Here is a 12,761-nt window from a genome sequence, read left to right as displayed (position 1 = left end):
CCTGCAAGGGGTAGGGCTTAATAAGAGAACATTGACAGGCACAACACACTGCAATGCAGAAGTAATGCAGCGTATTGCAAAAGCAATCAAGTAAACATAGGAAAGTCCTCCATCGGGACTAAAATATGAGAAAAAAAAGCTTACATAATTGGCATTGCCACATTCAAACAAATGTGACTTATTACAATAGTAATGTTATTTATCCCACACAGTATAGTAAAAAAAGACAACTAAAACTGCTGTTTATTTATTAACATCACCATAAAAAAATAGGGAAAAAATGGGATCAAAAGTTGTACAGTATCAATAGAACTCCACCAATGAAAAAATAATACACTATGGGTCTCAGAATCCAGCAACACAAAGCAATTGTATTTTTTTAAAAAGGTTTATTTCGGTGTCATTGTACTTCTATTCACCTACTTGCTATATTTTTTCTGCATAGTTAACGTCTAAAAAAAAATACCCCAAAAATTGCACAATTCCTGCTATTTTTCATTCCACCCCACAAAAAAGTTCTTCCAAAAACATTAAATTATGCCATTATAAAAAATACAAAAATTCCTTAAAAGTTATGGCTCTTGAAAAGTGTGGAGTTGAAAAACATTCACTGCTAAAACCGGCTGTGCCCGTGGGTTTGCTATTACTCGGTGTATCTTACCATTTGTGTAGCTACAGAACATATTGTCATTTGTTGTCACTTACCAGCTTCCCAATTTCCACATGGGCAAGTTGTAGCTCTGCATTAAGTGAACGAATAGCTTCATTTTTCTCAGCCATCTCCACCTGCAAATGCTGAATGCCAATAACCAGTGTTAATGAGCAGCAAAGTAATAGAGTGACATCTTGTGGCCAAGTATAACAATTACAACCAGAAAGGAGTAAAGTGAAACTGAAATGCTACTGCATGAAAATGATCTATATCTCCCATTGTAAGATAGCATTTTGACCTCTACAGGCTAACATAATTTTCACTACGTGCAGCCGCACCATTACCATATAAATATAGTTACACTGTATAATTATACAAAGTACCACTTTCCTTTCATGTTTGAACTCTGATCACTAAGTAGTTCACCAGCTCTGCTGTGTTTCATGGTATTTCCATATAATTCATCCACTTGTTCTTTATCGTGCCTTTATATCATGCTTTTTAATCATATGAACTATTAATTATTTATAGACTCTGTATTATGTTTTTCATTAGATCTCATGTCCACGTCCGTGTCTTCACAGCATATCACACGTGCATTGCGCGCACACATGATACGTGGTGCATGGAGGCAATGGAAGTCAATGGACTTTCATTGTTTCATGCACACCTGTGTGTGGCCACTGCGTATCGATACGCAAGAGAAATAAATTGCAGCATGCTCTATTTCTCTGCAATGTATTGCATAGGATATGCTGTGCATATGCAATCCATTGCATACAGGCAGCATTTCCATAAGCATGCCCGCCCTGAACAGAACAGAGAATTATATGAGCGGCTTACTTTTGACATTACTTCATTTTTCCAAACTTTTTAATTTCACTGTATTACTGGCAGCTACTTTACAGCACCCAATTTTTAACTCAAGAAACACCCTCTAGGCCCAATGTCTACGGGCGAATTTGACATGCGGAATTTGCGCACAAGATCCGCAGTTCATAGGAAAGTATGGGCATCCGCATCTCAATTAACACATGTGGATTTGTTTTCCGGATGCCGCGTATGGAAAACAAATTGCGCATGCTCCATTGTGGCGTGGATTCCGTGCGGATGGCTTCCATTGAAGTTAATGGGAGCCATCTGATCCGCGCCCATCTGCAGTTGACATTGCGAACGGGCCGCGGATTCTACGGGAAGAGCAAGAGATTAAAAAAAAATAAATAAAAAATCTGTACTGCACATGTGCGCCAGCCGGCACTTCCGTTCACATTCGCAGTACAGAACTTCAACGACACGGACAGGTACGCAGGGTCGCTAGCCATGGACGCGGCCAGATTCCATGTGAGATTCCCCATGCGGAATCCGTGCGTGCCCGTGGACCTGAGGCCTTACTCAATATGTATTTGTTTCCCACTCATGTTACAATGTCCATTTAATGGCTAAAGTCTGATATAACGCATCCTCTTAATTAATTCTTATGTATCAGTCAAATACAATTGCAGAAAAATAGTGAACTCCTTGTAATTACTTGTATTTCTGTGTTAATTACTAATTGGTAATAAAACTATTTTTTTTCTTACTGCACCGTGGATATTTACTGAACTAGATTGACACGATGTTACAAAGGTGAGTATAATAAAAAAAAAGCTGAACTTTTAGACCCGGGCCCCTGAGCCTTTAGTTACACCCAGATTATTCCGTGAAGCCTGGGAGAAGCCACTTCTATCTATAGGACTACATCTCTGAGGCACCTGAGGAGTGTATAGAAGTACTCTTTCAGATTTCATTGTGAGAAAGTGGGCATTTCTTATTATGCCTCAAATACCTATTGTAACTCCAGTATTTACTATTATTTATAAACTGTGCATGCTTACTTCTGCACGGTCCGCTACTCTTCTACTCTTCCAACTGAACTTTACATACAAGCAGCCAATCTGCAGTAAATGATAGTTATCTCTTCTAAAATCATTGATTGATTGGGATACAGTTTGGTAGTCAAAAGGCCTGCAAGCTGCATGTGGCCACTACTGCAATATAAACTGCTAGATGAACATAATCAGCACATTCATCTAATTGAGAACCATTTTGATCCTATATGCTGATGTAAAGAAGCTGCTTTATGTAATCAAACTGTTTAGGACCGCTGAACAGCTAAATTCCTGTGGTCCTGAAGTGTGTATAGAGCGGGCTCGAGAGCAGAGTCCACTCCATACCCAGCGGCTATCAGCATCTTATGCCAGCCGACAGCTGTGGGAATTGCCGGGATCAGAGTTAGCTCAGAATACGTAGACGGAAAGCTCATTTTTATTTAGGAAAAAATTGTATGTACTTTATAAAAACAGGAAAAAAATATAGAAATTTGGTATCATACTGACCCATAGAACAAAGTTCACATGTCATTTGTCTCCACTGTGAACACTGTAAAAACTAAACCCACCAAAAGTGGTGAAATTGCTTTTTCTTCCATTTCTCTCCAAAGATTTTTTTTTCACTTTTTCCATACATTATACGGTACAGTAAATGATGCCATTAAAAAAAATACATGTCCCAAAGCCCTCATACGGCTATGTCAATGGAAAGAGTAACCCTTTCCACTCCAATTTGCATCCTGGTTTTCCTAGGGGGCTTACTCTTTTTCTGCCGTTATACAACGGCGCTATCTGCTGGCTAAAGCCAGTACTGCATGAGGTGACACGTTGGATAGGTTCCCACAGCAGAGAGGCTGGCAATATACAGTAAGATAAGCCCGACGGATGTCTTCCAACATCGGAGCTGTACAACCTTAAAGGAGATGTCTCGAGGAAGCAGTTAATTTTTTTTTTTGCCCAGTCCCCCCCATTAAACACACATTACTAAGCCCCCCTGTAAATGACATTTCTAGCTGGTTCGTACTTACCGTTCCAGCGTTTCAGCAAGTTATAAAAGTTTCCTCAAGATGGCCGCCGGCTCTTTCCCCGTCGCTCGCTGCAGCCCGACGTGCGCGCTCCCGAGACGCCGCCAGCTGTGTCTCCATGGCAACCGGACGCATCGCAGCCGCCGACCAGACGCCCCGCAGCCGCCGACCAGACAGCAGGTAACCGGCGCTAGCCCCCGGCTCCCCAGCGCTAGCTCCCCCGGCGCAGCGACAGCCCCCCCCCCCCCATCGCAGCGACAGCCCCCCCGGCCTAGCGACAGCCCCCCCGGCCTAGCGCTAGCTCCCCCGGCGCAGCGACAGCCCCCCCGGCCTAGCGACAGCCCCCCCGGCCTAGCGCTAGCTCCCCCGGCGCAGCGACAGCCCCCCCGGCCTAGCGACAGCCCCCCCGGCCTAGCGACAGCCCCCCCGGCCTAGCGCTAGCTCCCCCGGCGCAGCGACAGCCCCCCCGGCCTAGCGCTAGCTCCCCCGGCGCAGCGGCAGCCCCCCCGGCGCAGCGGCAGCCCTCCCCCCCGGCGCAGCGGCAGCGCAGCCCGGCGCAGCGGCAGCCCCCCCCGACCCATCACTTACCTGGGAGGCTTCTCGGGGCTGCTGGGCTGGGCTGGGCTGGGCTGGGCTGGTCTTCTCCGCTGGGCAGCTCCAGTTTCTGCACCTTCCTCTAACAGAGGATGGTGCAGAATGGCCGCTTCAGCGCGCTCCCGAGCAGTGACAGCTCGTCTGCGCATGCGCAGAAGAGCTGTAGCGGGGAGCACACTGAAGCGGCTCGCGCTGAGCAGAAGACCGGACTGCGCAAGCGCGTCTAAAAAAGCAAGCTGCCAGCGAATTTAGACGGAACCATGGAGACGAGGACGCTAGCAACGGAGCAGGTAAGTGGAATAACTTCTGTATGGCTCATATTTAATGCACAATGTACATTACAAAGTGCATTAATATGGCCATACGGAAGTGTATAACCCCACTTGGTTTCGCGAGACCACCCCTTTAAATTATAATGTCTTCAGAGGTCAGACAGTGGATTGGAAAGGGTTAAAAAGTTAGGGCTATTAGAAGGCAAGAGTGAAAAACCAAAATCAAAAAGTGGTACCACTCTGGTTCTAACGTTGTTGAACAAATAATGCTGACATCTGCAATATTGATGTCACGAGGTCATTGGGTCAGTATCTATGGATTATAATTCAATATGTTGTATATCGAAAACTTAAAGGAGCCGGACAGTCTAGGGGAGTGTTTTTTAAACTTACCAGGCTCCCGGTTTCCTCACTGTCCAACTGAGAAGTTGGGGTTCAGTTCGTGCATCAGACTCAACTCTGCATTTAGTGTGCACACATGTAGATAACAGTGTGTTCATGCGCTGCAAGCAAAGATGAATTAGCTCAACGCACCAAGCTGGACTTCCCCAGCGGTCGAGAGAATAAGGAGCCAGGTAAGTATAAGTACTCCTTCAGTTTATTGCGTTCATAGGACATGGCAGCTCCCCTTGGGATACATTTAGTGCCCTCTCATATGTGCAGTAACCCTCTTAAGGAGAGCACATTTACTTACCTTTTTCAGTACATTTAGCATCTTGGTTTCCTGCATGGCTTTCTTGTATTTCTTCCAGGCATCCTAAAAGAAAGATAGGAAGATTTATTAACCCCTTAAGGACGAGGCCTATTTTGGATCCAAAGACGCAACAATTTGTGGAGATTTTAATCTCCACTTTTCAAAAGTCATAACTTTTTATTTTTCTACCCATGCAGTGATATGAGGGCTTGTTTTTGCATGGCAAGATACAGTTTTTGGTACCATTTTAGGGTATATATACGTATATAGTATTGTAAAAGTTTTATTAATTGTTTTTGAAGTGCAGGGGAAAATTCAGCATCAATTTGTCAGGTTTCTTTTTTTACATGAAATTTTTAAATTTTTAAAAAACTTTATTATGTTCCTTTAAGGTACTTGAATCTGCGGTCTTGTAATTGCCCATATAATGTACTGCAGTACTTCTGTACTGCATTGTATTCACAATTCTTTTATATTAGAAGCCATGGCCGATCCAGAGACCATTAATAGGTTTCCAATTGCCATGGCAACCCACAGGCCCTTTGCGATTTCACGGCGGAGGGCCAATGAGATCACATGAAGGAATCTTCCTCCCTCTTTGAACTCCATACATGCCGCAATTGACATTGATCACAGACCAACGACAAGGGGGATGAGCAGCGGGGAAAGGAGGAGGGAGGGGAGGGTAATAGGGGGAGAGGTGGATCAGCTGGGCAGCAGAGCTGAGGATGGATTGGACAAAAATTCTTACCGTAGTTGTCAGCAGCACACGAACATACCTCAAGGGTGGAGGATGCACGCTTGTAACCTGCTTCTGGATCCTGAACCATATATTCACAAGCAGTCCATGTATGCAAGATAAATGGGGTTTTTATGTGAAAAATGTTCCTGCTTTATTCATCAGTGCTCACACATCAGGATCGCATGGAGAATGTGTTTCGATTAACTCAGAACCTTGTTCACCTCACCTCGACATCACACCCTGTTTTCTTAAAACCAACTTTCATTAAAAACACCTGATTTTTTTAACCCCTTATTACCTCGGTGTTAGTAGGCAGTGGTGCCTCCTGCTCCCATAGACGCTGCCATACCGCCATTTAACCCTTATTCAAATGATTAGTTATGAAGTTTCAAAATATTCACTTTCTTTGTAAATTTTTTTATATTCATTTATAACATGGATTCATTATTTTTTGGAAAACAACCTATTGCACATTATCTTATTCGCTATTATACTGTGCTCCTATCCTTTACATTTATATCAAGGTTTCGTTTACAATACGTTATCACTTGTAATTAAAACACACTCCTCTTACAAAAAAACTGGTGAAAAGATGCTGAATAAATTTGTTTAAAATATTTTTTGATTTCTTATGCTCTTTTACGTGCGTTGTATCATATATTTGTATTGATTTTGTTCTAGTTACCTCTAATTACATAAGACTAGACACAAAACAAACCAAAAAAACCAAAAAACTTTGTATTATTTCCATTCCCTGGGAATACTTGTATGAACTTAATAGATGTAAAGAAGATCTGTTTTTGTGTTCATACCCATGGGGTACCTGGCTTCTAAAGTTAGTTTCCAGAAACCTTCTCTTTAGTATTCTTGTTTGGTCTACTTGCGGTTTTCTTTTATTATCAATTTTTCCTATATCATAATAAATAAAGCTACTCCTGTTTTTAGAGTGTTGCTCAATAAAGTGTTTCGTTGCCCCTGATGTATGAGCCCTGATGAATAAAGCAGGAAACTTTCACATAGCCTAAGCTCCCAGATGTATTATGTCTGCATGTATACAAGAGCAGCATCCAGGTGTACTACTGAAAGTATGTCGATACTCACATCCTTAGATGAAGGTAAACCTTGATTGTTCCCATATACAACGACAACGTTTCGACCGCTGTCCGTGGTCTTTGTCAGGTCAATGCATATACCAATCCTAACCACATTTTATACACAAAACATATAGACGCTACAACCAATCACCACCCCACATACATATTAAAACTAACATACCTCCAGAACAATAGTCCCGGTTGGTTGCCCTGGGTATCGGATGCAGGTGCCATTACATAATCCTATACACATTAGACTCCACATGCGCTTCTAAACCACGTGGCTTAGACACCATATGGAGTTGTGATTACAGGAGTAACAGTTGGGGGCCTTGTTACAGGTTTTGCATTGGGGCCCAGGAGCTTTAAGTTACGCCTCTGGGTGCAAGAGTGTCAGATGGAATGATGTTGTAATAATCTAGGTGGAGGATAAGAATAGCATTTTCATTGAATCAAGAATGGGGAAAGATCATACCTGAGAGCAGTGGCGTAACTATAGAGGGTGCAGGGGATGCCGTTGCACCCCGGCCCAGGAGCCTTAGGGGGCAAATAAGGCCTCTCTTCTCTATATAAGAAGCCCAGTACTATGAGTAAAGCATTATAGTTGTGGGCCCTGTTATAGGTTTTGCATTGGGGCCCAGAAGCTTCAAGTTATGCCTCTATGCAGCATGGTTTAGGTATGGGTACAGGTACAGATAGAGGGGCGGCCCCTTTTGCATCACGGCCCCTGAGCCTTTAGTTACGCCCTGCCTGAGAGATGTTTTTGAGTTGCCGGCAGCAGATGGTGGGGAGGGCTTAAATGCATAACTTGAAGAAAGGGGTGGAATCTAAAATGACTCCAAAACAGCAGAATTGTAAAAATGGGAAAGGTATTGAGCCAGTAACCACGATTGATAGTTCTGGTAGGGGGTTCATTTATTTAATCATATACTGGTTTACAAAGACCTAAGATTGCTTACAGAGAGGAAACCCAGCTATTATCACGTTTAGTACATTTCCTTCTTTTAGGCAAAACTAGAAAGAAAAACATACAAGCATTCGCATTGATGTAAATGTTATGACAATACAATAATGGGCCCTCTGCAATGAAGAGTTAACGAATAAACCCTTCATTCATGATTTCTGCTAGGTTAAAAGTACACTTTTGTAATAGAATGTTCTAATGGGTAAAGTACACCTTGAAGAAAATCTGATGTGGATTCGCCACAATCTATGGCGAAAATCTGAGATTGAGCCTTGTATTTCTGCTATGGATTCGCAATAACGGCTACCGTAGGTCTGCACACGGTTCGGCCCCAATGGAGTTAATCCATTTGCGGATACCGGATGTGAGATGAACATCAAAAGATGCACGCCAGTTTTTTTTCCTACAACATCGACTTGAAATCCACAAACAAAAAAACTGCCCTGTGTAAGCCATGATGTGGATTCCCATTCAAGTGATTGGGATGTGGATTTGATACAGAGACCAAGTCAAATCCATAGTAAATTCCACCATGTGTATACGAACTTAACGAAGAGACATAATGAATGAGTAGCTTATGTTTGTACATAGACCATTTGTCTCTGGGAGAATGTGCTACTGGCTGTACCGTTTTCTTGGATACCTACTGCACCTACAATCTCTTTTTCCGAGTTGTATATTATTGCTGTTACTACTGTGTTGTTTTTAATTAATAGATTCTTAATTAAGGTTTTCATTTGTTATTAAAGACTATTTTTACTCACTTCAATTTGTGCCTCATGGCTCTGCTGGATCAGGACCTGTTCTTCCAAAGCCTTCTTATGGACGTCTTTTTTCTCTGCCTCATATAGATCCATTAGTGACTGCCCTTTGGAGTAAAGTACGGTAAATGTTTGCCTTTATTATAGGATGGTCTTTGTATACTGAGGGAATGTTAGACTTGCTCTACTGTAAATACCTTGAAAAATAGTAACATTCACGATAAACAGCTTACTTATAAAAAGTGGTTAGGACAAAAAAATTGCACCAAAAAAACGCTACTTTATGAACAATGTTGAATAAGAGGTCCCTTGGATAAATGTGCACCTCATGGAGGAGAGATATTGGTGCCCCACTCATTAGATGAACCGGTATTAAAAAATCTGCCCTGTCGCATTTATATAAAACTTTCCTGTTTACACGGAGAGATGTGCAGCCGCCAGCTAGCGAGAATTTTTAGGCTCACCTAAATTATATGATCAGCCAATAAATGAGCGTTTACTTGTTTGTCAGCTGATAGGTCATCCTTTTACATAGTCCGATTGTCAGGCCCTATAATCAGCTTGTGTAAAAGGAGCTTAAAGGAGTATTTCGGGCTTCTTTAACTGATGACTAGAGATGAGCGAACGTACTCGTTAAGGGAAATTACTCGAGTGAGTATGGGCATTTTCGAGTACATGCCTGCTTGCCTGAAAAGATTTGGGGGGCGGCGGGGGAGAGCAGGGGGATCTCTCTCTCTCTCTCCCCCCCCGTTCCCCTGTACTCACTCCCGCAACTCACCGCTCATCCCCACTGGCCCCCGAATCTTTTCAGACGAGCAGGCATGTATTCGAAAATGGCGATACTCGCTCGAGTAATTTGCCTTAACGAGTACGCTCGCTCATCTCTACTGATGACCTATCCCATGCATAGGTCCATCACTAAGTTATAGACATGGAGTCTACCCTGCCCATTAGTTAATCGTCCGACCAGCTGCACTGCCATCGAGCTAGAAGTCCCCAGTAGTAAGAGAAGTCAGAGTGACGGCTTCACTGCCATTGAAATAAATTAGAACACGTGCTTTTCCTGTCCTGAGCAGGAAGTGTAAAAACAGCGTGGAGTTCCCATTGATTTCAATGGGAGTGAAGCCAGCGCTCCGACCACTGATGACAATATCTAGCCCACTGCCAGTGCAGTGGACCAGACGATCAGCTGATCCCTGTCTGATGACCTATCCAGGAGATAGATCATCAGGTATTAAAGTCTGGAATACCCCTTTGAAGGGGTTGTGTGGTTTCAAAGTAAACATTTTTACTGACTGGGCATGAGTTAGAATTTTAAAAAAAACACGTACTCCTGAGTCTTTGGTCATCCAGGGCACAACTGACTGGCTCCTGTTGCCCCATCCCCGTCCTCTGCTGCTGGAAGTCAGGTGACTTCTGAGGCCAATCAGAGGCCACCGTGTCACCTTCCCAAATTCTTGGCTTCATGGTGCCAAGGATGTGAGCGCTTATGCCAGGAGTTTGAAATATAATGCTATGGCCTCCGATTGGCTGCATCAGTCACCTGACTTCCAGTGGCGGATGGAGACAGTGAAGCAGGAGCTGGTTAGAGGTGGCCGGGGTGGTGAAGATAGTTGAGTATGTTTTTTTTTTTAATTATTTTAACTCTTGCCCAGTCAGTGATAATTTTTTTTATTTGAAACCACACAGCCCATTTAAAGGCCACTTTTACAAGGCAGTATTTTAGTTGGAATATTGTATCAGTATTTGTAACCTAAAACTAGAAGTTGGTCCAAAACCCACAAGAGGCGCAAATCTTTCCTTATAATTTTTTTCTCTGCTTATGTCCCACTGCTAGTGTCAGGTTACAACTACTGATCCAAAATACTGTCATGTAGAAGTGGTCATACAATATATAACATCAAATATATGTTTTACCTTGAGAATCAATGCTTAAATGGGAAGTCTAGGAACAGACATGGATAACATCATTAGGATATACCATCAGTGTTCGATCATCAAGGTCCTGTCAACTATGAACCTCAATAATCCCTAGATGGAACTACGGAGTTTCGAAAGCACCATACTTTATCTCCTGTCTTCTCCTCAAGGCTTCCACCAGTGTCCACACAGATGGCGGCTAATGACTAGAAATGGCCAACCATACTGCCTCTGGAAAAAGCCTAGGAGAGCCATTGGGAGACAAAGTAGCACAGTGCTTTTATATTGATAATGCCACCAGCAATCTATTGGGGTTAAGGATGGAAACCACAAGCCAATGTCTTCACAAACAAGACTACTACACTAAATCTTTGTCTCAAGTGAAGAAAAACTGAATTTTTCATGCTCTTACTTTGCCTTGACATGTCTATCAGCTTCTGCTCCTCAAATGACTCCTTCATCCTGGTCTCTTTCTGCAGCCAAGCTTCATTCATCTCTTCTGACAGGCTCTCCTGCAAGAAACAAGAACATTTCATAAAGGAAAACTACCGGAGGACACAAAATCCACCCCTACCCCACTCTTCTCCCCTTTTAACCAGTTCCTGACTGCCTGTAGAGTATAAATATCCAGATGGCTCATGCCTGGTAAGGAAGTGGACACCAATCCAGTGTTGAAAAAAAGATGTATAAGCCTCTCTAATGAACAAGAAAAATGCAATGCAGCTTTTTTTTTTTTTTTTTTTTGTTGTATTTACCAGAGTTTTAAAGTGTGACTAATTATAAGCATTTTTGCAATATGTTTAATCAGCCTATTCTGTATATTTTTACTCCAAAACTACTATTCAGCTCTGCAGCTAGAGCCATTGCTAGAGAAATCTGCCTTTAGCTAGCTGCATAGCTGAATATGGAGGTCCCTTCTTCACTGCGCCTGCACTGTCTTCTTCAGTAAGGGCACAGCAGCTTTTACTTTAGTAATTTATGCACACATTTTCCCCATAGTATTATAATTCTGCCCCCTGGTGCTGTGAATAGAAGTGGTACTGACAGCTTCTCCTCTTCATATTGTGCGTGCACCGCTGAACCCAATGCACTGTGTCAGCGTCACGAATGCCACTACTCTTCCAGACAGAAAACCACGGCACCTGATAAGGCTCAGGTCATGTCTGCATTAAGGCTTCAGTCCTAATTCAGTTTCTATGTTCTGTTTCTAGAAATGCAATTAAAATGTAAATAAACTGCTTTTTCCTCCATTGATTTCAATGGAACTTTTAAAGGGACCATATCATCAAAATTATTTTTTTATTAATTAAAACCAGATAGATACACATATTCAATTTTTAAAAAATCTATTCTTATTTTCCGATTGTAGAATTTTTTATTCTGTTGTCTATATAGGAGTATGGGGGTGGCCAGCTTGCCTGAGCTGCATTTACACAGCATTTAGAGATATGCTTTACAGCAGCCTGCTGGGCCGTTCACACAATGCACAGGAGGGGACCCATTGACTTGTATGGAAGACTGTTCTACACATGCTCTGTGACCTGTGCAGAGGTTATTTTGCAGGGAGTAAAGTAGGTAGTCACAGTTTATACCTATTGTGAATGGTGGATCCTGTGTTATCTACATAGAAGTGTTACCCTTTCAGTGTAATCCTGCCTGTGATGTTAGTACGATGACTGCTGCAAAGCTTTTCTGAAGATCAGGAAGTTTTAGCCAATTTTTTAGGCTCTGTGGTCAGTGTGAAAATTGCAGGATTTTAGGATTTTTTTTTTCATTTTAGATTGTTACTGTAAACTAAAAATTTAATCACCCAAATTTTTGAAAACACAAAAATGCGATTTATATAGTAGGTGATTTTCTGATGACATATTTTCTTTAAAAAAAATGGTAAGCAAACGGAAAGCATTCTGTCTGCTTCCGTTAGGTTTCTGTTTACCAGAACAAATAGTGCAGCCTGCAGCGCTATCATGGAAGGAGCACATCACAGTGTGAGAGTAATTTCTGTATGAGTCTGGGTTTGTGTCTTACCTGGTAGGTCTTAAAAGAGCTTTTGACCAAGCTGAGTTCCTTATGTAGATCATCTATATGCAGAGAGAGCAAAAACCGTCTGGTTGTATATATAATGAACCGTATTAACTGTTTATTACAACTTATTGTACTTCTATACATACAAAT

At 42.3% G+C, this 12,761-nt stretch overlaps 1 protein-coding gene across 1 annotated transcript in view; it reads right to left on the bottom strand.

Annotated features, from left to right (window-relative positions):
* The window catches only part of FLACC1 (flagellum associated containing coiled-coil domains 1), a 53,863-nt gene that overhangs the window by 8,567 nt on the left and 32,535 nt on the right, over positions 1-12,761 (bottom strand). Inside the window, exons 8-12 of the mRNA XM_066577785.1 lie at positions 12,615-12,667; positions 10,999-11,098; positions 8,670-8,773; positions 5,106-5,168; positions 706-795 (exon numbers count right to left, since the gene is read on the bottom strand). Of these exons, the coding sequence (XP_066433882.1) occupies positions 706-795; positions 5,106-5,168; positions 8,670-8,773; positions 10,999-11,098; positions 12,615-12,667 (410 nt within the window). The remainder of the gene's footprint in view (positions 1-705; positions 796-5,105; positions 5,169-8,669; positions 8,774-10,998; positions 11,099-12,614; positions 12,668-12,761) is intronic.

The sequence above is a fragment of the Eleutherodactylus coqui genome, chromosome 8 (assembly GCF_035609145.1).
Source record: "Eleutherodactylus coqui strain aEleCoq1 chromosome 8, aEleCoq1.hap1, whole genome shotgun sequence".
Lineage (NCBI taxonomy): Eukaryota > Metazoa > Chordata > Amphibia > Anura > Eleutherodactylidae > Eleutherodactylus > Eleutherodactylus coqui.
This window is presented reverse-complemented; position numbering and strand designations above follow the sequence as displayed.